Source organism: Phyllobates terribilis, unplaced genomic scaffold (assembly GCF_046119375.1).
Source record: "Phyllobates terribilis strain yellow unplaced genomic scaffold, ASM4611937v1 Scaffold_1__5_contigs__length_1240528914, whole genome shotgun sequence".
Classification (NCBI taxonomy): domain Eukaryota; kingdom Metazoa; phylum Chordata; class Amphibia; order Anura; family Dendrobatidae; genus Phyllobates; species Phyllobates terribilis.
The window spans coordinates 218540576-218566914 of record NW_027362761.1 but is presented as its reverse complement, the minus strand read 5'-3'; the positions used below and the strand labels follow the sequence as shown (position 1 = coordinate 218566914).

At 42.6% G+C, this 26339-nt stretch overlaps 1 protein-coding gene across 2 annotated transcripts in view; it reads right to left on the bottom strand.

Annotated features, from left to right (window-relative positions):
* Window positions 1–646: 646 nt before the first annotated feature.
* The window catches only part of LRRC2 (leucine rich repeat containing 2), a 637261-nt gene continuing 611568 nt past the window's right edge, over window positions 647–26339 (bottom strand). The window contains exons 7-9 of one of the 2 annotated variants that reach the window (XM_073653022.1): window positions 15335–15487; window positions 5550–5686; window positions 647–1105 (exon numbers count right to left, since the gene is read on the bottom strand). In XM_073653022.1, coding sequence (XP_073509123.1) covers window positions 1056–1105; window positions 5550–5686; window positions 15335–15487 — 340 coding nt within the window. In that variant the 3' untranslated portion in view covers window positions 647–1055. The remainder of the gene's footprint in view (window positions 1106–5549; window positions 5687–15334; window positions 15488–26339) is intronic. The other variant, XM_073653032.1, reaches the window with a different exon arrangement.

Below are 26339 nucleotides of genomic sequence, written 5' to 3'. Positions count from 1 at the left end.
AAGTAAGCAGTTAGGTCATTGGTGTGTGGATTGTGCTAACATTGATTATGTTGACACTGATCACAGATCTTATTGTTCCTCAGTCTTGTAAAACTACATAAAACAACTGAGGCAAAATTATAGCATTACATTTTTACTTATTTTAACTTCAACACAGCACTCATCTCTCTAATGTTACAGGAACAAGCATGCAGGATAATCCCCCTTGCTCACCTCCAATGGCAGATATGGTGGGAGATAGGGACCGGGAGTTTGATTTTGTTCTTGGGGGAGACATGTCATTGCTAGAGGTGTTTGATGTCTGCTTACTTACCTCTTCCATGGAGATCAAAAAACACTGCTGAGCAAACAGGTGTATAGGGATTTAGGGAGAGATACTTTACTTTTTTGCGGAATGCACGTATAGCCAGGATTACACTTAAGCTTCTGGAGAGGAAAACTCCCTAAACTCCCCTTTAATAACATTTAAAAGTATTGAAACCATGGCAAGAACTCGTTTTACATTTTTAATATTACTTTAATTTAATTTACATTTTTTAATTCTTATTTTGATGCTTAAAAACTCACAGGTATCTCCAGACACACAATTTGCAACCTTTAATGAAAATATGACATTTTTTTCTCTATTTCCATATTAAATGTGCAGATTTTTCTTAGTTAGGCAGACAGCACATGGACATCACACTGACCAATATTAACCTATGTGCAAGAGCATACATGCAATTTTTCACACAGACTAATGCTCTATTCTGGTCAGTTTTACAGACCAGAAAAGTGCATGAAATAGCAGCTCCTTCATCTGTCCACAATGCAAACAAGCACACGGTGCGCAGTCACTTCGACTATTTATGAGCATGACTGAACAAGTTTTTAAAGCCGCCATCTGTACCTATTCTTAGAAAATTAAATGGACACATCTGATGTTCTTTAATACAAATCTACAGAAGTAATTTATTAATAGTAACAACATTATAATTACAACACAAAATAACCCTTAAAGACAGTCTTAAAGAAACCAACATATACTTTTTCATTGGACTTTGACCGTTTGTCTCTTAAATCTGTAAATTAAGTGACACTTTTGTGGTATAACTGGGTGCAGAATCTGAAAGAAAAATTGAAATAACAATATTGACTACATTGTCATCAAAACAATAAAGGAATTTTATAGTATATCAAGGTTTCAAACATGTATGATTTGCGACGGTTTGACAGCTTTAGTACATGTTAGAAATGTGTAAGAAGCAGACATTCCTCACATATATCAAAGCTGTCAAAAAGTCGCAAATCATGCACACGGGAGTGATTCAAACATATCACCGAGCACGCTATAAATACTCGGTGCTCGCCCGAGTATACTCGGCGAAAGGGTTAACAAAACATACTCGCTTATCACTAGTGGTGAGCACTTGTTGGCTGCTTCACCGTCACTCTAAAGTCTGTCTCAACCATAAAACATATCAATTGAAATGAGGTCATATGATTGTGGAGGCCATGTCATCTGAAGCAGCACTCGATCCTTTCCATCTTTGTCACTTAGCCCTTACGTAGCCTGGAAGAGTGTTTGTCTGGATGCTACAAAAACAAAAATGATGGTGCTATGAAATGCAAAGCAGATGGAATAACATGTTTTTGCAGTGGTGGTCATTCTTGGTAAATGTACCTTGAATTTGGATTAAATCACCGACAATGTCACCAGCAAAGCCCACACCATCACACCTCCCCCTCCATGCTTCACACACATGTAGAAACCATGCACTTATCTTTTCTACATCTTACAAAGACATTGTGTTGGTACCAAAAATTTAAATCTTGACTCATTAGACCACATTACAGATTTCAACTGATACAATGTCCTATCCTTTTGTTGTTTGGTCAGTTCTCTTCTTTGCGTTCTTTGGCTTCTTGGTAGTTATTTGACCATAAATTTCTCCCTCTTGTAGTATCCTCTTTGCAGTTAATGTTCAGATGTGTCTGCTACTTGATGTCTGTGCATCATTTAGGAGGTCTGTGATCTGAAGTGCTACGAGTATCAATTTGTGGCACATAATTCTAATGAACTTTTCCCCCTCAGCAGAGGACATCATTAGTGTTCCTTTCCTGCATCAGTGCTCATGGGTAGTGTTGAGCCACCCCCGTAGTGTTCGAGTTCGGTTCGGTTCATCGAACACCCGTATGTTCGCCGAACTGTTCGTCGAACTGTTCGTCGAACACCGTCGAACACCGTTAAAACCAATGGCAGGCAAACAAAAACACATAGAAAACACCTTCAAAGGTGTCCAAAACCTGACAAACTGCTCAGAAGACACAACTAACACATGGAAAAGTGACAAGTACATATAGTCATGCGAAAAGAAAAGAGGTGGAGGAGTAAAAGGAGGGGGAGACACAGATATAGGCATGTCATGCCCTTCTAAAACCAAAAAAGTGCGAAGCTGACACGGCCAGTCTGTTCCTGCCCGTGCGACCTCCGTGGTATAGCTTGCAACACAGATATGCTACTTCACTGACTAACACACACTGCAAGAGGCCAAAAAGGATTTGCTTAGCTAGATTTAGCCAAATGCTGTGAAAAACACTTGCACAGCACTGGCACAGACCTGCCTGGCAAAAAGTCCTAGGAAATGCTGTAACCTAGTCCTCAAAAGGACTGCAATTACAAGTAGACCCTACTCCCAACCTATCTATTTAAGAGCACAGACCTGCCTGCTAAAAGTCATAGGAATTGCTGGAACCTAGTCCTCAAAAGGACTGCAATCACAACTATTCCCTACTCCCAAGCTATCTGTATATTTCAGAGAAAATTGGCTTGAAATTAACACTGAAAGTATAGCGCACACAGCAACAGCGGTGCCGTCTAACACGCAGCTGCAGCAGTGAGAAAATGGTGGTGACGGGGAAAATGGCTGGGTCTTATAGGGCAAGGACATGTGACACACACAGCTAATGACACATGCCCTTGCTTGTGTGAAAAAAAGCACTTCGCTCCGTGTGTGCGCTGCTGATAGGCTGACAGATTGCACCTCCCCACTGTAAATGCGGGAAAGAGAAAAAAAAATGGAAATCTTCATTATTTATGCAGAGATCCATCCCCTGCCCCTCCCTCCGCCCCGCTGTACACTCAAACTGCTTATTAACATTGATTATCAGCTTTACTGTGAAAAAATCCAGTTATGATTTTGGTGTACGAACAGTTATCGAACATAACCTTGAACAGACGGATTTTTTTCAAATCGTTCGTGTTCGCCGAACTGCTCGAACACCGCTCAAAACAGCTCGAATTTGAGATTGGCAAACAGTTCGAGTCGGACACCGCTCATCTCTACTCATGGGATCCAATATCCTTCATAGCTATAGATGGTTATTATAACTACGCTTGAGGATACCTTCAAGGTTCTAGAAATTCTTCTTGTCTTTTCTGTTTACTTAGATGAGTGGTACTTGCCATATTTTGGCTTAGAACCATTGCAGATTAGGGATCACCACTATATTGGACTGTGTACCAACAGTACTTCTGCTAAAACACACTTGATTAAGGTTGATGATTCCATAAATGAACTCTTGATGCTTCATACTTTTTCACTGGAAACCATTCCATGTGCCTACCTAATGAAACAGCTTGAAAGAATCCCAACTTGGTGTAAAGCTGTCATCAGAGTAAAAGAGTACTTTAAAGAATTGAAAGCTTAACACATTCTCGTTTTACACGTTTCTTCATGTTTCCATATGTGTTACTCTTTGTTTTTTTTCTGACTTCAGTCTGAATTTACGATGTGAACTTTCCAAAAACAGGAAACCATTGCATGAACAGGTGCGTCCAATCTTTTAACTGGTACTCTTTATAATTTATATCTTTTTTTAAATATTAAATCTGCAATTTGTCTTAAATCTGCTTGAACTTAAATCTACAATTTGTCTTTATTTGTTAGCTGAGCTTTAGTGTGCTGAATTTTGGAGCATTGAAATTGCTTCCATTTATATAATTGTCCAAACTGATTGTGCAGTAAAAACCTATAACAAAGTATTTGACAGTGTAAACATTAATTTTTCTCTATTGCGTGTTTTCTACTATGTATCAGGGTAAACAATTCTCCCTGATCTAAGCTATAGATCTTCATGGAGGAGAGTGTGCTACTGAAGATACTCTTATCTAGCTTGATGTTCTGGAGCAAAATAATGGTGCCATGTGTTCTCCTTTTATAATAGATGATGCAATGGAGGCATTAACTGTTTCTTTGCTTTAAAATCTCAGATTTTGTCATTGTCAATTGTAAGTATTAGATGTGTCTTATTTAAAGTAGATTAAAAGCATTACCAAAGGAGGAGAGTTTTCGTCTGGTTAGCACTTATTGTAAAACTACCATATACTTGATATACAGCAAAGATGCTTAAACAATGAATTATTATTGATTGATAATGATGAAGTGACTTATGATTTAGAAAAAATTAAAATACCCATTTTCTGAAAACCTATACCAGCATTCTCTCAATTTACTGTGTGGAGAATAGTTACAAAGAGTGACTTTACCTAGGCCCCCAGCATCCTACAATATACTCTTTTCCTGGCCAATCTGCTAACCATGGCATCTACTGTAAGAGCACAGGGTACAGCTAACACTTGTTTTAAAGCGGGCTTGTCAGCTGTATTGTGCTCAGTAAACTACATACACTGTCAGGTGGGTGACATTACACTGATTAATATGACACCTTGGTTGATGAAATCCGTCCTGTAGTTCTTGTGTAATCTTTACTTTCAGTTTGGAGATAATCATATGCTCGTGCTCTGGAATGGCCTGTGGGGGGCGCTCTATCTGGTGCTCTGCTTACATATTCATCTGTATGCTCTTATGACAGCTCACTGTGCCTTCACTGACCTGCCTCCTATTTTACATAATGCATCTAGTAGTGCGGGGCTAGGTAAAATAGGAGGCAGGTTAGTGAACTATTAGTGAGCTGTCATAAGAGCATATAGGTGAATATGCAAAGAGAGCACCAGATAGAGCCCACCCCACAGTCCTGCTCCTAAGCACGAGCATATCATTATCTCCAAACTGAATGTAAAGATTACACAAGAACCACTGGATGGATTTCATCAACCAAGGTATCATTTTATTCAGTGTAATGTCGCCCACCTGATAGTGTATGTAGTTTACTGAGCACAATCCTGCTGACAGGTGCGCTTTAAATAGTGTGGAGCTCTGCTGATAAGCTTGCACCAAATATTTATAAAGTAATTGCCGTTAACTACTTAGCAGTGCTAAAAAATGGTAATGGCATTCCTTAGAACAACCTTATCCAAAAAATGTAAAAGATAAAATAATGCCTGTTTAAAACTTTAACATATTAGCGATATCTACTGTGTATATATGTATAAACAGGAAATATCGCTAATATGTTAAAAAGTGTTAAAAAACCACTACTGCATCTTTTACATTTTTGGGATAAGCTTGTTGTAAGGAATGTCATTGTAATTTCTTAGCAGCCCTGTGATTTGAATATAACTAAATAAAAAATAACTGCTAGAACCATACTCGTAATGTGTACTTTACCTCTTTCAACAAGATCTTTAATGTAGGATTTCATAAATTCTTTTTCAAATTGTTCACGGTCTTGATTATTTTCCTCTTCATTCTCAGTATTCAAGATTTCATTTCCTTCAATGGGATTATCAAGAAGCTTCACATATCTGACAAGAATATAATGCAATATTTTGGATTTTTTTAAATCTTTATCTGAACAATGCTTAGTCACTGTCATTTCAACAAACTTTACATAAATCAATAATACAAGTGAATATTGGTATATTAGAGAAATATGCTTATTTCCTCACTTATGACCCATTTCTTGTTCCCCCCTCCTCCTAAACTTATTATCCACTCTTAAAAACAGCTCAAAACCATCTTAGTCAAAACATTGTAGACTGTCACCTCAATGAAGTATGAGGTTATAGCCTCTATTACAACCTATGGCTAGAGGAGGAGGGAGGAGAGACACTAACATAGGCAGCTTCTTTCAAGTGTTTTATCTCATGCCAATGCTGGATTCACAGCTACACTGCTCAGTACAGCTGTAAAATGTCATGCATGCTGCTGCTGCTTTTGTTTGTGCACTGTGGAGGGTAAAAAATGCAGGGAACCATCTCTGTATGCTGTGTATGCAAAACATCATAGCAGCTAGACTCTACCCACTGGTTCACGGAGAACTGAAAGTTAGAAATAGAACCTGCAAAAGGGAAAACTGGTAAAAAGTTTACAAATAATATTATGGCTCAAAATAGTGTTATTACTAATATATACACATATGACAGAATATTCTGAATAGTTACCTAAAATTATATGTATGCTTGATCTCCTTCCCGACATATGACGTAACTGTAAGTCATGATCGGTAATGGTTTCCCACAAACTGACAGTTACATCTTAGCAATCATGGGGCACATAATCTGTGCCTGCACAATTGCCACAAGGAACTAGGCTTAAGTGATAGTCGAGCTTCGGGTGTTACAGCCAGAGCCAGTGCCCTCACATCTTCTGGCTGTTTAATCTGCTAAATGCTGCAATCAAAAGAATTTTAGACATTTAGAAGCCTAGGAGAGGGAGGGGTTCCCTCTCCCACCCGACTGTCACCCATGCGACATGATTGCAGGCTAAAAATTGTTGTCGTAATTGGGTCTGCCAGCTACAGTGGCCTGTTAGACCATGCCAGGAGCATGGTCTAAAAGGTGTTCTGTCAGTGTCACATTAACAAGTCTGATGCATTGCAGTACATGTGTATTGCAAAGCATTATTCCAGTGATCAGACTAATAAAAATTAAACTCTCAAAGAGGGTCTAAGTAAAAAAAACATTTTTTAATAAAAATATAAAAAAACACAATAAACAAAAAAAAATCATTCAAAAATAATTACACCAATAAATAGGCATATTGATGTAAAAACAAAATTAAATGGAAAACGTACACATATATGGTATTGCCGCATTTGAAATGACCTGCTCTATAAAACTACAACTAAGCATGTCTGCAGCACATGTTAGGCATAAGAGAGTGCCATAGTCAAAATATACCCTAGGGATCCACTCTATGTAAAATCCACAGAACCAATTGAAGGCAGCATGTCATAGAAAATACACTGCTTAAAAAAATAAAGGGAACACTTAAACACCAGAATATAACTCCAAGTAAATCAAACTTCTGTGAAATCAAACTGTCCACTTAGGAAGCAACACTGATTGACAATCAATTTCATATGCTGTTGTGCAAATTGAATAGACAATATATAGAAATTATTGGCAATTGTCAAGACACACTCAATAAAGGAGTGGTTCTGCAGGTGGGGACCACAGACCACATCTCAGTACCAATGCTTTCTGGCTGATGTTTTGGTCATTTTTGAATGTTGGTTGTGCTTTCACACTCGTGGTAGCATGAGATGGACTCTACAACCCACAGAAGTTGCTCAGGTAGTGCAGCTCATCTAGTATGGCATATCAATGCAAGCTGTGGCAAGAAGGTTTGCTGTGTCTGTCAGTGTAGTGTCCAGAGGCTGGAGGTGCTACCAGGAGACAGGCCAGTACACCAGGAGACGTGGAGGGGGACGTAGGAGGGCAACAACCCAGCAGCAGGACCTCTACCTCTGCATTTGTGCAAGGAGGAACAGGAGGAGCACTGCCAGAGCCCTGCAAAATGACCTCCAGCAGGCCACAAATGTGCATGTGTCTGCACAAACTGTTAGAAACCGACTCCATGAGGGTGGTATGAGGGCCCGACGTCCACAGATAGGGTTTGTGCTCACAGCCCAACAACGTGCAGGATGCTTGGCATTTGCCACAGAACACCAGGAGTGGCAAAGTCACCACTGGTGCCCTGTGCTCTTCACAGATGAAAGCAGGTTCACACTGAGCACATGTGACAGACGTAACAGAGTCTGGAGGAGCCGTGGAGAGCGATCTGCTGCCTTCAGCATCCTTCAGCATGACCGGTTTGGCAGTGGGTCAGTAATGGTGTGGGGTGGCATTTCTTTGGAGGGCCACACAGCCCTCCATGTGCTCGCCAGAGGTAGCCTGACCGCCATTAGGTACCGAGATGAGATCCTCAGACCCCTTGTGAGACCATATGCTGGTGCAGTTGGGCCTGGGTTCCTCCTAATGTAGGAAAATGCCAGACCTCATGTGGCTGGAGTGTGTCAGCATTGTAGGGAGGTAATACAGGCACATGGAGGCCACACACAATGCTGAGCCTCATTTTGACTTGTTTTAAGGGCATTACATCAAAGTTGGATCAGCCTGTAGTGTGTTTTCCGCTTAATTTTGGGGGTGACTCCAAATCCAGGCCTCCATTGGTTAATAAATTTGATTTCCATTATTGTTTTTTTGTGTGATTTTGTTGTCAGCACATTCAACTTTGTACAGAACAAAGTATTCAATGAGAATATTTCATTCATTCAGATCTAGGGTGTGTTATTTGAGTGTTCCCTTTATTTTTTTGAGCAGTGTATTAAAAAATGTTGCTCTCTCCAAATCACTCTTCCCTCCTCCCCTATAGTATTTCTCAAGGGATCAAGAGCTCACACTCTGAGAAGAGGCTAGTATGCAAAGAACAGTACAAGAAGCTCAATAGCCCATTCTAATTAGCATAAGAATGCAGCTCCTCTTAGCACAGACCTGGGATAGATTGACACCTTCCAGCAAATGGGCAGAGGTTGAATGAAAGAGGAAATGGCTCGTTTAGGCTTCAAGGAAATTGTCACACTACAGATGTTTAGGCACCGACACAAAATATTGAATATTGGAAGTTCCATAATTCCGATAATAATGAGGCCCATATTTTTAGAGGCAGGGTCAGCTAAGGAACAATTTGCTTATTTTCCTGTAGCAGTAAGCCTCTCCGGGACTGTGGCGCAACAGTACCAGAATAACAGATGGCAGCTATGCCATGTGTGGTCTCTAAAGAAAGGTAAATTCATAATGGAAAATATGGCGTTGCTTGCAAGCCTCTGCGATCAACCAGCAAGAAATTATCCCAGAAGCAGAGATTCTAATAAAATTATGAAGGCTAGAGTCCAGCCCACGTGATGTCATCCCAGGGGGTGTGTGGGCAGGTCTCTCCCTTCAGCATAAAAGACACAGAGGAAGGGGGGGTCCGTATTCATTGCCAGGAGGTATAGAGACTATAAGCAACAGATCCCATTCGGTAATGGTCAAATCAACAAGTGGGGCGCCCCCCTCCAACTATACTGAATCATCTCTGCTATCTTATAGTAAGTCTTCTTTAATCCTTATTACTTTGTGTAACCGCATATGTATTGTATTGTCCCCTTTTGTAAAATCTTTGTATATTTTTCCTAAACACTGCCTCCCTTTTGGATTAAATATAAAATGCAATGGTTCTGTTTCTTTTGTTCTGCAATTGTTCCCTCCCCCAAAGCCATAGGCTACCAGAACACAGGCGTCCGACCAGGCCTGTATTATCTTTCAAACTCAATCTGTGATGGCAGCGAATAATAATAATTGGGCTATCATGAAGCTGGCAGTAACTGTACAGGCGCGTATACACATATTCCATGAGTTGGAATCCAGAGGTGTATAAGCCATATGCTTTCTGCCCGCTTTCCGATAGCTCCACAGTTAGCAATCGGGATCGTGGGTGCGCGAATCACTGCTCAATCCTGACAGAGTGACGACAGCGGTGGGATATTGTGTGATCTCCCCGGTGTCGTCGCTGGCATCCCTGACACAGCACTAACTTATGAAGGGTTTCTTCTGTTTTGTCACCTCAGCAGCTCTTCCAATGCAACATGGCACCTGCAGTCTATTCCTGCCCAATCTGCACTCGAAAAGTAAAATAGCAATTCTTTCCTTTCAAGCCCTGCCATGTGTCTAAACAGTAGTTTTCCCCCACATATAGTGCATCGGCTTACTCAGGAGAAATTTCACATAAAATTGGGTCATCCATTTATTCCTATTACACTTGTGAAAATGAAAAATGTGATGCTAAAGAAATATTTTTGTGGCAAAAATGTAATTTTTCATTTTTATGTTCCAATGTTTTCAAATTCCTTGAAGCACCTGTGGGGTCAAAATGTTCACCACATTCCTAGGTAAATTCCTTAAGGGGTGTTGTTACCAAAATGGGGTCACTTGTGAGGGGTTTCAGCTGCTTTGGCAATACAATATGGCATCTGAAGTCGATTCAGGCAAATCTGCTCTTGAAAACTCAAATAGCACTCCTTTCCTTCTGAGCCTTGCCGCGTGCCCAAACTTTAAATTCCGACCACATATGCACAAATTGCACAACAAACTGGGTGGTCCATTTTCTACTGTTGCCCTTTTGAAAATTAAAAATTTGGGGCTAAAGTAATATTTTTGTAGGAAAAACATATTTTTTTATTTTTTGCAGTTCAATTATTTTAAAATTTTGTGAAGCATTTGTGGATTCAAGACACTCACCACACCGGTGTAGTTTCCAAAATGGTTCACTTTTGGGGATTTTCTGCTATTTTGGCACTACAGCTGCTTTTCAAGTGTGACATGATGTCCACAGTTTATTCCAGCTTAATCTGCACTTAAAAAGTCAAACAGCATTCCTTCTATTCCGAGCCCTACCATGTGCCCAAACAGTAGTTTTCCCCTACATATGGGGTATCCGTGGACTCAGGAGAAATTTCACAACAAATCGGGTGGTCCTTTTTCTCCTGTTATCCTTGTGAAAATGAAAAATTTGGAGCTAAAGCAACATTTTAATGAAATACATGTAATTTTTTATTATTTTCTTTCACTTTGCTAGTATTTATGTGAAGTACCTGAAGTGTTAACAAACTTACTGAATGCCGTGAGGGGTGTCACTTTTATGGTATGTGTACACTCTGCCGTTTTAATGCATTTTCACACGGAAACGCATTAAAACCACTTGTTAATAGGTCTGCCATGTATAGCAATGGTAATCTGCATGTGCTGTGCACATGATGCAGAAATTTCCATTCCGGATTACCATTGCGGCAAAAATCGCAGCAGGACCATTTATTGCGCGATTCCGCCGTGAATTTGCGCCCATTGACTTGCATTGAATCGCAGAAAACCCGCATGTATAATATCTATACATGCGGATTTGCTGCGTTTCAATGACAATCAATAGGCGCAAATTTGCGGTGGAATTGCGCTGCGGGTGGTACCCGGGTCAGGAGAGGAGGCTATTATTCCTCTCATCCGACCGCTGCTCTGGCTGATAACAGCGAGGGCGGCGTTGATGGGAGGAGCAGTAGTCTGCTCTTCCAAGCCCGCGTGCCCGCGGTAGTAAAAAAAAGAAAAGAAAAAGTCAAAAAGAAAAAGCTGTATTCTCACTTGTCCGCCGGCCTCCGGTGTCCTCCTGGTCCTCGGCGGCGATCCGATGCTACCGGCGGCCAGCAATACACTGATGGGAGCAGGCTCGCTCCCAGCAGTGTACTGCGCTGCCAGGACCTGCGCTGATGTCAGCGATCACCTGATGATGATGATGCTGATCGATGACGTCAGTTACGTGACCATCAGGTGATCGGTGACATCAGCGGTCAGCTGATGGTCACGTGACCATCAGCTGATCGCTGATGCCGGTAATTAGCTGATCGGTCTCATGACTGATCAGTGGATGCTCACCCTGGGAACATTCACAAGAATGTTCCTACGGTGGTTAGCTCACTGGGGCTCATCAGTTGATCTTCAGCTGATGAACCCCAGTGACCTCCTGCAGCTTGTATACTGACAGGGGGTGATTTTACACCCCTGTCAGTATACAGTGCTGTATTCTACAGCTGTGACATCAGTGATTTCTATGTTAGCTGTAGAAGTGACCCAGATCGTCGTGGGACACTCGGCCGTACGTGGACTGCGTTGTTGACGGCGGACAGGCGAGGAATAATGTTTGTTATTTTACGTTTTTTTCAGGAGATCGAGGGCTTCGCGGAGGCATGCAACAAATTTTTTTAAAAAAAAAACGTGTGTTTTTTATTTAATTAAAATAATTTATTCGGCCATGTTTTTATTGAAAAGGCGCCGACCACATTACTACGCAATTAGTAATGGGGGCGTCTTATAGATGCCCTCCATTACTAACCTGGGCTTTACGTCAGCCACCAATACAAGGCTGATGTGAACCCCAACCCCATTACTTCACTTGCCACTGCTACAGGGCAGTGGGAAGAGCGAGGCTAAGCACCAGATTTAGCGCATATTATGAATGCACCATTTCTGGGACTGCTGAAGGGTGATATTAATAGCTGTGGAGGGGGCTAGCATCCTTCGCCCCTTCCCTGGCTATTAATATCAGCCCGCAGCTGTCTAGTTTAGCCATTGCTGGTTAGATTTTATAGGGGAACCCCTGTAATCTAGCCAGTAAAGGCTAAACAAACAGCTGTGGGCTGATATTAATAGCCAGGGAACATTGTTGGCTAATGGCCCCTTCCCTGGCTATTAATATCAGCCCCAAGTGGTCGACTTTCCCTCTACTGGTTATAAAAATGACGCGGGAGGCCACGCCATTTTTTTTTTTTTTAATTTTTGGCTCTGTTCCCATAATTCTGACGTAGCAGCGCTTTGGATGCAAATTTTTGCTGCGTCCAAAATGTTGCATTCTATTGAACGCAGGTAAATCCACATGTGTTCACTGAACCATGTGGATTTACCGCATTCAATACTTCTTAGTGGTCAAATTTCTGTTGTGGAGACTAGCGACTCCACAAGAGAATTTGACATGCTGCGGGCCTAAAAGATGCGCCACATGTAAGTGTCCACTGGTGATCCACAGCCTCTGATGCACGCATAGTGGACATGGGATTTCTAGAGTGATGGAGATTTTTTGGAGTGATGTTGCTGCTGTGCCACACTCTCGCTTATGGGTGCTGATGTGCCTCCAGCCATTATGTATCTGGGATCTCTGTTATTAATCCCATCCACTATGCTGTAACATCTGGACACTGAGGGTTTGACGCTGTATAAACACGCAGCATCAAACCTGCAGCGGCTCCTGATTGTGGCCATGTAACCAAACTCACTCGCAGCATGTCAATTTCTGTAGCGGGCACGTTAGTCTCCGCTACAGATTTTGACCAATTTATGTGTCATTATATGCGGTGGATTCACATGTACCGACAATAAAAGTGCGGCATTAGAACACAGTGTTTTGTACGCAACAAAAATATGGTGCATCCAAAGTGCTGCTGAGTGCTGATCGGGGGGACGTAGTGGCTAACCAAACAGCTGTGAAATGTTAATATTGGCCAGGGACCACGTTTGCAAATGGCACCTTCCCAGGCTAAAAAAAACAGCTCACAGCAGCCGCATACATTACTTGAATAGAAATGCTAATGAAGATTGGGTGAATGGGACTAGCTGATACCCAGCTCTTTTGTTTGGTTATGACAAAGTGTCAATCAGACCTTTTCAACTTAATCAAAGTAAAGACTTAAATAAACACACAGACACAATGTAAACACTTTATTTGAAATATAACATACCCATTCTTTAATAATTTAAATGAACCAATATACTCACCCCAGTTTTTATGGTAATCCAAGGGTTTAAGCAATGTCTCACCAAATAACATTATTTAGCTCCAAAAAGCATTCATTGATGTACAAAAACGCTTCAAAAAACGCATTAAAAAGGCTTAAAAAACATATGTAAATCTGTATGCGTTTTTTCTGCCAGGGAAAGACAAAAATTTCTGCTTCAAATCCGCAACGTGCGCACATACCCTTACAGTTTGGTCTTGTTTGGAGTTTTTCCTGAAATATAGCACCCTCAAGTCACTTTAACAGTGAAGTGGTCACTAAAAAAATAGGATGTACTACATTTTGTTGGAAAAATGTAAAATTACTGCTATATTTTTAAAACTTATAACTTCCTAACAAAACATATGCTTCAAAAATGATGCTGGCATAAAGTAAACATGTGGTAAATATTATTTATGAATTATTTTGTGCGGTATGACTTTTTTCTAGGGCAAAAAAAATAAAAGATCAAAAATTGTGAATTTTTTTACATTTGTCAAATTTTCTATATTTTTGTAAATAAAACACAAATCATATCATCATAAATTTAATAGTATCATGAAGTATAATGTGTCATGAAAACACATTCTCAGAATCACTGGGATCCGTTGCAGCGTTCCAGAGTTATTACCACAAAGTGACACTGGTCAGAATTGAAAAATCTGGCCTGGTCAGGAAGGTGAAAACAGGCAATAGCGTGAAAGGGTTAACCTATTTCAAGAAAATAACCCATTTTTACTGCATTTTTTAAAATAAATGTTACAACATTTTGTTACCATGCATTTCCAGCTAAGGATGTACAATTATTTTAAAGGTTACATACATAAAATCCAATAGACTTTCATTTGAGACTTGTAAACCTAAAAATCTTATGAACACTGAATAGTGCCAGTGAATTATTTTTTTTAAGTAGATCAGCTGATTAGATAACTAGAGTAGCTAGATGTTTCAGAATAAAATATGATGGAATATTAAGAGTTGTCCATGATTATAAAAAAGGATTGGCTTTTTTCCTCATACCCTGCAATGCAAAATTCAGCCTATCTACTTTGAATTAAAAACAAGACAAAAACTTGTACGTTTTGCTGATTTTGGTAAAATAAGCATATTCATTTTTGTAATTTTGGACAACACCTATAAACATTTTATACTGAACATCATGTAGGAATATTCATTAAAATCAAACTCAATATAGTTCAGATGTAATATTTTGTAGTCTTTAGTTCATAGTCTCTTTTATTTAAAGGGAGAATAAGAAGATCTGTTAGGTTAATTACACAAAAGAAAATCACAAGCAAGTTTTCATATTTATGACTTCAATTAAAACGGCAATGAATTTATGCATAAGTAAAAATTTGCAAGTATACATATGCAATGTGCACACCGACAAGCTGTGAGTTGGGGCACTTTACCATACTCACAACATGTTTCAGCAGTTTTATTTCCTTCCCTTATCTGTAACAGCTAACATATGCAGTGCTTAATATTTGTCATACATATTCTTGGTGGCCACATCTGTCAACATGTGTGATTTGTGCAAAGGTTACATTTATGGGAAAATGTATATGCTCGCTAGTATATTAAATAAACATTTCTTTGTAATTTTGATACTTAGATGCGCATGTATTTTAAAGAGCATTTACACTCAAAATGTATAAGTGCAATTTCTCTTTTATCCTCTCTTCCCTGGATGCTTCAGAAGAATATTATTTGATGGAAAGGAGGAGGGTGGAATCATCCCAGATTTAAGTTTCAACTGTACTTAATAATGTAAAGGAAGATATCTTACTTTTTCTATTAAATCTACATAACTTACTTCAGCGAGGGAGTCTCTACTAGTGCAGAGGGTATTTCAACCAAGTTGTCACCACTGACCACCAATAATTTCAAATTAGTGAGATTGGTAAGCTCAAATGGCAAGTAGGTAATATTGTTCTTTTGCATCAGCAAGGTCTCAAGCTCTTCTAATCTGTAAAATAAAATATATACTTACATAATTCTAAAAATTGACGCATAAATACGTTTTTTACCATATGAATGGTCTATAACACAGGTCTGTAAGGTTAAATTTGTTTGAAAAGTAAGAGAGGTGACTTTTATATACAGGTGCATCTCACTAAATTAGAATATCACCAAAAAGTTAATTTATTTCAGTTCTTCAATACAAAAAGTGAAACTCATATATTATATAGTCATTACAAACAGATTGATCTATTTCAAGTGTTTATTTCTGTTAATGTTGATGATTATGGCTTACAGCCATTGAAAACACAAAAGTAATTTTCTCAGTAAATTTGAATAATAAACAAAAAACACCTGCAAAGGCTTCCTAAGCAATTAAAAAGGTCCCTTAGTCTGTTTCAGTAGGCTCCACAATCATGGGGAAGACTGCTGACTTGACAGATGTCCAGAAGGCAGTCATTAACACACTCCACAAGGTCCCAGAGTTCCAATTTTCATTTGGAAACCAAGGTCCCAGAGTCTGGAGGAAGGGTGGAGAGGCACACAATCTGAGCTGCTTGAGGTCTAGTGTGAAGTTTTCACAATCAGTGATGGTTTGGGGGGCCATGTCACTTGCTGGTGTAGGTCCACTGTGTTTTATCAAGACCAAAGTCAGCGCAGCCGTCTACCAGGAAATTTTAGAGCACTTTATGCTTCCCTCTGCTGACAAGCTTTTTGGAGATGGAAATTTCATTCTCCAGCAGGACTTGGCACCTGTCCACACTGCCAAAAGTACCAATACCTGGTTTAAAAACAATAGTATCACTGTGCTTGATTGGCCAACAAACTCGCCTGACCTTAACCCCAGAGAGAAGAGGAAGATGAGAGACACCAAACCCAACAATGCAGATGAACTGAGGGCTGCTATCAAAGCAACCTGTGCTTCCATAACACCTCAGCAGTGCCACAGACTGATCGCCTCCATGCCACGCCGCATTGATGCAGTAATTGATGCAAAAGGAGCCCCGACCAAGTATTGAGTTTTCAAGCTGTTGTTATAAAGTATTCTAATTTACTGAGATAATGACTTTTGTGTTTTCATTGGATGTAAGTCATAATCATCAACATTAACAGAAATAAACACTTGAAATAGATCACTGTTTGTGTAGCGCCCCGAGGGTTCGGTTGCTACAGGAGTATTGCACCTCAACCAGAGGTGTGATATTCCACTCCCAGGTAAGGATGGAGTGTGGACCAGGGCTCAGTTAGCTGCATACACACACACATACTCCCCATTTCCGAGGGACAGCTCGACGGTGCTCCCATATAAGTGCAGGCACAACTGACCATGTCCCTGGCTGGAGTGGGGAGGGGGGAGAGAACCCAGTGATGTAGGAGCAGAAGGGGACGGTTTCTGGAGCATAGGAAGGAGCTCATTGGGTGCAGGTCACCTGGGCTCAGACACACAGAAGCAGATAAAAGGTGGGAGCCATCTAAGTTCAGCGGTCAGTACAGTGGAGAAGTGACAGGGAGCAGGGGCTCTGTAGGAGCTCTGCTCAGAAGGCTGGCCTAGAGAAAAGGCCGGGGCCAGAGAGGAGAAGGAGAAGGAAGGAAAGAGGAGAGACAGAGGAGTAGAAAGGTTCCAGAAACAAGAAGGCAGAAGGGACCCTAAGAGAGCAGAACGGACAGCAACCGTTGCAAACCCGCGTTATATCGGGTGAAGGGTCAGGCCGTGGAAGGGTACCGGATTCCCAAGTTGGTGGAGGTAAATTATCCCTCAGCCAAAAACCGGAGGTCGTGATCATCTATTGGTGCGACCCCCTGCTACACCCGCTAGGAAGGCACCACATAGGGTCAGGGAAACTGGCGCCAAGTTTCACCAAGAGAAGGCTCGAGGCAGCTGGACAGAAGCGTGGTCACTGGTGGGGCACGAGAGGCCAGAGAAAGGATAGAAGGGAGTCCTGTGCCATACTCCTGAACTGCCTGGGGGTTGACCGAGCCCCTCACCTGGTGGACGCAGCACAGCTTGGGCAGTCATTGCTGACAGAAGTAAATTTTATACCAACTGTGAGTAAAAGGCCTGAACTGCACCATTGGACTCTGTGTTATTTATGCTGTGCCTGCACCACCACCCCCAGCATCCTCTTACACTGCCCTGAGGCTATACTCTTCCTGTGGGGAGTTATCCTATCCCTGTGCTGCACACTAACACCAGCCTCAGCGGTCTGCCTTGCAGCAGCGGTCATCCTTGACCGCAATCCACGGGTGGCGTAGTCAGACATTCATAGCTCTAAAAATAGATTGCCACAGCATTTGGTCTGACCACCCTGAGCCACGGGATCGTGTTACCACTACTACTCCCAGCATCGCACTGAAGCCCGGTTCCGGGTGCCCCACGGCCCAGGGGGCGAGTCATTTGTAATGACTCTATATAGTATAATATGAGTTTCACTTTTTGTATTGAAGAACTGAAATAAATTAAATTTTTGATGATATTCTAATTCAGTGAGATGTACCTGTATGTTTGACTGCTGAACTCAGTAAAAATCGAAAAAATTTCATCACGTATATAGTGACTCCATAGACTTTCTTGCACCATGTTTTGACCTCTTTGCATGACCTTTGGTGGATGATTTTGGTGTCATTAGATTGGTTAAAAATTAATGGTCGTGTGTAGAAGAACTGAGATAGTGGTCTAAAGGGGAGAAAGAGAGCTTTCATTTTGGCGTGCCTATGATCTGGAGGGAACTGCAAAATCATAGTGATGACTGCTAATTTTGTGCCTGCTACTTGGAGGGATTCATCCTTAAAAAAAAAAAAACGAATTATATCCAATCAGCGATTCGCCCTGTGCCTCACGGTCCATGAGTACCTGTCTTTTCACCTTTGGAGAAACTTGAAGATACACCTGAGTCAGAAGATTCAGAACATGAAGAGCAAGATTCTGATGAAGACTCTCATGCTTGCCCCAACCAGCTATAATTAAATGATTTAGTCAGGGACTAGGACCTTACTAAACATTTTGCAGAACTTTTAGACTGTAGACTAAAGGAAAAGAACCTTCTAGCTCATGGTACCTGTTTTTCATGGTACAGAAGCAGAGACAAGGAATTCCTTCCATATTTTTCTCAAGACGGTACTCTAGTGTATTGCATTAATGCTCCTGGGTTGATGAAAAAATGTAACTTTGAGTAGAATGTGAGCGAGTGGAGACGCTTTATTGATTCATCCAAAAAAAGTCTGAAAGTTCTGCTACTGCACAATGGCAGCAAGTATGCTTCAGTGCCTGTAGGTCATTCTGTGCATTTGAAGGAAAGCTATGAGAATTTAGACTTTATTCTCAAGAAATTTAACTACAAGGATCAAGGACGGTCAGTATGTGGTGATCTGAAAGTTGTCTCTCTGCTCCTTAGGCAGCAAGGAGAATACACAAAGTACCCATGTTTTTTTTGTGAATGGCATCCGAGATAGGACTCAAAAGTAGGCCAATGAGATTATCTTTGCAACCTGAATTCAAAAACATAGTTGTGGATCATTTAGTTGATCCCAATAAAGTTCTCCTGCCACCACTCCACATTAAGCTTGGACTAATGAAGCAGTTTGTGAAAGCTCTGCTGAAAGAAGGAGAGACTTTTCAGTACCTGTGTACCAAGTTTCAGGGACTGTCCAAAGCAAAACTGAAGGAAGACATTTTTGTGGGATATTCAAAAACACATCAAGGACGACATGTGCAAAGCAAAAATGAAAACTATTGAGAAAAGGGCTTGGGATTCTTTTAACCCCTTTACGACATAGGGCGTATTAGTACGTATCTGTGCCCTGGGCCTTATGGACCAGATACGTATTAATACGCCCTGTCTTTAATGCGGCACCGCGACCGAAGTCGCGGTGACAGCATTAAAATTCCGGTGCCATCTTACCTTAGGGTAGATGGCGCCGGCATCTCGGGGGGTGTCGCCGCCCCTTCCCACCCACGATCGCTGTGATTGGCTGTTCAATTCTGAACAGCCAATCACAGCATTTCTCACTGTTTCCGGCAATCAGATTGCCGGAAACAGTGATGTGCAGCCTAGGATCGGTGCTCCTAAGAGCACCGATCCTAGGCTGTCGCCTAGTAACCCCAGCCCTCTCCCCAAACTGCTAGGATCGGTGCGATCGCCGATTGAATCGATCACACCGATCACAGCGGAACCGCACGCTAACAGGGCGGTCACGGGGCGGTGACCGGCTTGTGACCTGCCTGTCACCTCCCTATGACCCCCTGTGATGTAATAGAAGCCCCAGCCAGCTCTGATTGGAGCGATCGATGATGACATCGATTGCTCCAATCAGAGTACCTGAACACAGGTGACAGGGCGGTCACAGGGCGGTGACCGGCTTGTGACCTGCCGGTCACCTCCCTGTGACCCCCAGTGATGCTGCCCAGTCCCCAGCCATCTTTGATTGGTGCGATCGATGTCATCATCGATCGCACCAATCAGAATACCTGACCGGGAGGTGACCGGCCAGTGACCAGCCTGTCACCACCCTGTCACCCCCCTGTGACCGCCCTGCAGATCCTCACACTTGGTGAGGATTTCTACAGAGTGGTCACGTCTGATCTGCGCTGTGCTGGGCCTTGTAGTGCCACAGAATCTTCTGTTACACTACAAGACCTTTCTCCTACCTGCTCCTGTCGCTGCTGCTGCTCCGGCATCCTGCTGCGCTCTACAGGGTCCTGGATCTCCTGCTCCGGAGTCCTGCTGTGGTCTCCAGGGTCCTGAATCTCCTGCTCCGGCGTCCTGCTGCTGTCTCCAGAGTCATGGATCTCCTGCTCTGGCGTCCTGCTGCTGTCTCCAGGGTCCTGCATCTCCTGCTCCGGCGTCCTGCTGCGGTCTCCAGAGTCCTGCATCTCCTGCTCCGACGTCCTGATGCTGTCTCCAGGGTCCTGGGTCTCCTGCTCCGGCGTCCTGCTGCTGTCTCCAGGGCCCTGGGTCTCCAGCTCCTTATCCTGCTGCTGCGGATCCTGCTCCAGAGCCTCTTCCAGAACCTGCTGCTGATCCTGCTGAAAGAAGAACAGATATGACTTTGGTAAGTCCATCGCTGTTCTCCCCTCATCCACCCCTCCCCCCCTCCTCCTCTCCCCCCTCCTTTTACCCCCAATCCTCCTCCCCCCCAGTTTTTTTTTTTTTTTTCGTGCGTCCTGCAGCGGCCGAGCGCTGAGCAGTGTCTACGTCACTGATCAACGTCCGTGCTCGCTGCTTTTCTGGACTTTTTCTTGTCCCTGTCAATTCTTCCCCCCCCACCTTTGCACCACATCCGCGCACACACCCAGCAGCTGCCGAGAGTTGATTGGTGACATAGTTCACCGATCCGCACTCATGCTCGTTGTTTGCACCACCTACTGTAGTTCCTTTTTTTCTCTTTTTTTTTCAGAAAAAAAAAGTTCACACCAAGCACACTGACACACACACGCTCTAAATAAAGTACTGACACACACGCACCACATACACGAGAAAAAAAACTGTCCGGCTCATCCCAAACTCGCTATTTAGCGGAGGAGGCATACGATATTGTTGCCTCCGACACTGAGACTGACAGCGAGGGCGAGGATCCCACATTTCTTTACATTTCCAATGCCTCATCATCCTCCTCTTCCTCCTCTTCTTCCTCCTCTTCCTCCTCAGGTGCTGCTGGACCGCCCTGCAGTCGTCGCAGGAGAGAAGATGTTCCAGCGCCCCCCACTACTGACCCCATATGGACCTCACCCCCCGAAAATTTTGAGCCACTGATTCCTGATTTCGTGGCGGAATCAGGAATCAAGTTTGAAACCACCGGCCTCACAGAAATAGACTTTTTCAAAGTCTTTTTCTCTGAGGATTTTATAAACCTCATGGTGGGCCAAACTAATTTGTATGCTCATCAATTTTTGGAACAAAACCCCTCTTCATCATTTTCTAACTGGTCTCCTGTAGACGCAGAAGAAATGATGAAGTTTTGGGGCCTGGTCCTTCATATGGGCATCCTGAAAAAAACAGAGGTTCGGCAATAATGGAGAGTTGACGTTTTGTATAACACTCCAGTGTTCCGAATGGTCATGACCCGGACACGTTTTGAGGCCATCCACAAGTTCTTGCATTACCAAGATAATGCAAGGTGTCCTGCACGCGATGACCCGAACTTTGATCGTCTTTTCAAAGTTCGACCGGTCATCGAGCACTTCAACAACAAGTTTGGTGAAGTGTACGTGCCCCAAAGGGACATCTGCGTGGATGAGTCCTTAATTTCTTTTAAGGGGCGGCTTGGATTCCGGCAGTACCTGCCCAGTAAAAGGTCCAGGTACGGGATCAAGCTGTATAAACTTTGTGAGAGTACCTCAGGGTACACTCACAAGTTTAGAGTTTATGAAGGGAAGGACTCCCGGATTGAACCCCCTGAATGCCCCCCTGTTCTGGGAGTGAGTGGGGAAATTGTGTGGGACTTGGTGCACCCACTGCTGGATAAAGGTTATCACCTGTACGTGGATAACTTTTATACAAGTATCCCGCTCTTCAAGTCCCTCTCTGCGCGACATACCGCAGCTTGCGGTACTGTCCGCAAAAATCAGAAAGGCCTCCCAAAGACGCTAATTGGGCAGCTGCTCAGAAGGGGTGAGAGCAGAGCCCAATGTAGCGACCATCTGTTGGTGGTCAAGTACAAGGACAAGAGGGATGTCCTTCTCTTGACCACCATACATGGTGATGGCAGCACCCTCAGCACTGTAAGAGGTTCCACTACACAGGTCGCCAAACCAGACTGTGTAGTGGGGTACAACAAGTACATGGGGGGAGTTGATCTCTCTGATCAAGTCCTCCAGCCGTACAGTGCTTTGAGAAAGGCAAAGGTATGGTATAAGAAGCTGGCTGTGCACATTGTTCAGATGGCAATGCATAACGCTTTCCTTCTGTCAAAATATGCAGGCCAGACTTGTGCGTCGTACCTTCACTTCCAGGAGACAGTTATCAAGGCCCTGATATTTGGCAGTGGTGGCGGAGCGGGCCCCACTACTTCTGGAACTGAAGGACCTCGAATTGTACCGGGCCAGCATTTCCCGGGGCAGATCCCTCACAGCGGAAAAAAAGGTAAGTCACAAAAGAAGTGCCGAGTGTGTTACCGAAGGGGAATACGCAAGGACACCATTTACCAATGTGACACCTGCCCCAACAAACCTTGCCTCTGCATGAAAGACTGCTTCAAAAGGTACCATACTTCCATGGGCTATTGAATTAATTTCTGACATATGACAACCTGACAAACACTACACAGCTGACGTAGTGTTCGTGAGGTTGTCATACTTCAGTTGTGTAGTGTTTGTCAGGTTGTCCTACACAACTGGCGTATAACACTACATTATAAAATTGACAAATCAGGTATCGGTTCCAAAAAGGGGGCACTTGTTGGGCATTTCCACTGTTTAGGCACATCAGGGGCTCTGAGAACGTGACATGACGCCCGCAGACCATTCCATCAAAGTCTGCATTCCAAAGCGTCACTCCTTCCCTTCCGAGCCCTGACATGCACCCAAACAGTAGTTTTCTCCAACACATGGGGTATCAGCATACTCAGGAGAAATTGCACAACAAATTTTGGGGTCCAATTTCTCCTAGTACCCTCGTGAAAATAAAAATATTGCGGCTAAAAGAGCGTTTTTGTGGAAACATTATTTTTTTTTTTTCACGGCTCTACGTCATAAACCTTTGCAAAACACTTGAGGGTTCAAAGTGCTCACCACACATCTAGATAAGTTTCCAAAATGGGGTCACTTATGGGGGAGCTCCAATGTTTAGGCACACAGGGGCTCTCCAAACGCGACACGGTGTCCGCTAACAAATTGGAACCATGTCCCGTTTGGAGAGCCACTGTGTGCCTAAACATTGGAGCTCCCCCACAAGTGACCCCATTTTGGAAACTAGACCCCCCAAGGCACCTATCTAGATGCATAGTGAGCACTTGGAACCCCCAGGTGCTTCACAAATTAATCTGTAAAAATAAAAAAGTTTTTTTTTCCACTTTTTCATTTTTACGAATCAATTTGTGAAGCACCTGGGGGTTCCAAGTGCTCACTATGCATCTAGATAGGTGCATTGCGGGGTCTAGTTTCCAAAATGGGGTCACTTGCTGGGGAGCTCCAATGTTTAGGCACACAGGAGCTCTCCAAACGCGACATGGTATCCGCTAACAAATTGGAACCATGTCGCGTTTGGAGAGCCCAGGTGCTTCACAAATTAATCCGTAAAAATAAAAAAGTGTTTTTTTTCTCCACTTTTTCATTTTTATGAATCAATTTGTGAAGCACCTGGGGGTTCCAAGTGCTCACTATGCATCTAGATAGGTGCATTGCGGGGTCTAGTTTCCAAAATGGGGTCACTTGTGTGGGAGCTCCAATGTTTAGGCACACAGGGGCTCTCCAAACGCGACATGGTGTCCGCTAACAAATTGGAACCATGTCGCGTTTGGAGAGCCCAGGTGCTTCACAAATTAATCCGTAAAAATAAAAAAGTGTTTTTTTTCTCCACTTTTTCATTTTTATGAATCAATTTGTGAAGCACCTGGGGGTTCCAAGTGCTCACTATGCATCTAGATAGGTGCCTTGGGGGGTCTAGTTTCTAAAATGGGGTCACTTGTGGGGAAGCTCCAATGTTTAGGCACACAGGGGCTCTCCAAACACAACATGGCGTCCGCTAATTATTCAAGCAAATTTTACAATCAAAAAGTCAAAGGGCGCTCCTTCCCTTCCGAGCCCTGCCGTGCGCCCAAACAGTGTTTTTTCCCCACATATGGGGTATCTGCGTGCCCAGGGGAAATTGCACAACAAATTTTGCGGTCAATTTTTTTCTTGTTACCCCTGCGAAAATAAAAAAAATTGGGTCTAAAGTAACATTTTTGTGAAAAAAGTTAAATGTTCATGTTTTTCTTCCACATTCCAAAAATTCCTGTGAAGCACCTGAAGGGTTAATAAAGTTCTTGAATGTGGTTTTGAGCACCTTGAGGGGTGCAGTTTTTAGAATGGTGTCACTTTTGGGTATTTTCTGTCATAAAGACCTCTCAAAGTGACTTCAAATGTGATGTGGTCCCTAAAAAAATGGTTTTGTAAATTTTGTTGGAAAAATGAGAAATCGCTGGTCAACTTTTAACCCTTATAGCTCCCTAACAAAAAAAATTTTGGTTACAAAATTGTGCTGATGTAAAGTAGACATGTGGGAAATGTTATTTATTAACTATTTTGTGTGACATATCTCTCTGATTTAAGGGCATAAAAATTCAAATTTTGAAAATTGCAAAATTTTAAAAATTTTCGCCAAATTTCCATTTTTTTCACAAATAAACGCAAGTGATATCGAAGAAATTTTACCACAATCATGAAGTACAATATGTCACGAAAAAACTGTCTCAGAATCAGGGGGATCCTTTGAAGCGTTCCAGAGTAATTACCTCATAAAATGACAGTGGTCAGAATTGTAAAAATTGGCCTGGTCATTAACGTGCAAACCACCCTCGGGGGTAAAGGGGTTAAAGAAGTCGTGAAGAAATTTCTAGGAAACAACAAAGATTCAAAATCTAAGTCTATCTTGGAAACCTGCTGAAATGTTCTAAAGCCTTGGTTTGTCTGATGATTTTGAAGTTACATATGAAGTTTCCATTTGGACTACTTTCCTGAAAACCTTGGTGCTATTAGCGAAGAGAAGGGAGAAAGATTTCATCAGAATATCAAGGTGATGGAACATGATGAACATGATGGGAGACTACTGCTGGATGCTTCACAGAGAAGATCCACAGGCCTTCTATAAGAGAAAAGGTATCGAGAAAAGATTTGAAGAGAAAAGGAAAAGGCGCAAGAAGTAATTTTCAGTAAAGTTGCAGAATAAATGTTCAATAAATTTGTATATACAATATTGTGTACATTTTTGCCTACAATAAAGATTTTTCTAGTTCATGGCGCTTGTGCGTAATTTCATGCTCCTTTTGTGCAAAATCCATACATGATGGTTAAAGGGAACCTGTCACGTCCTAGCTACTATCCACTACCTCTAGAAGCTCATCAAGAGAATGCCAAGAGTGTGCAAAGCAGTAATCAAAGCAAAAGGTGGCTACTTTGAAGAACCTAAATATAAGACATATTTTCAGTTGTTTCACACTTTTTTGTTAAGTATATAATTCCACATGTGTTAATTCATAGTTTTGATGCCTTCAGTGTGAATGTACAATTTTCAAAGTCATGAAAATACAGAAAAATCTTTAAATGAGAAGGTGTGTCCAAACTTTTTGTCTGTACCGGGTGGCGAGCATTTTTATTTGTATATGGTCTCCCATGCTGGTATGTGCTGCTCCCTTCCTTGTATTCATGCTGCCCCCATCCTGTCTCCACCATCCTATCCTGGTATGCATAGCACCCCTCACCCCCTATCCTGGTATGCATGGCACCCCTCACCCCCAATCCTGGTATGCGTGGCACCCCTCACCCCCAATCCTGGTATGTGTGGCACCCCTCATCCCTATCCTGGTATGCATGGTACCCCATCCCTCATCCCTATCCTGGTATGTATGGTATCCCTCATCCTGGTATGCATGACACCCCATCCCTCATCCCCAATCCCGGTATGCATGGTACCCCTCACCCCCAATCCCGGTATGCATGGCACCCCATATCCCCAATCCCTGTGTGCATGGCACCCCTCATCCCCAATCCCGGTATGTGTGGCACCCCTCATCCCCAATCCTGATATGCGTGGCACCCCTCATTCCCAATCCTGGTATGCGTGGCACCCCTCATCCCCAATCCTGGTATGCATGGTACCCCATTCCTAATCCGTTCTGGTATGTATGGTATCCCTCATCCTGGTATGCATGGTACCCCATCCCTA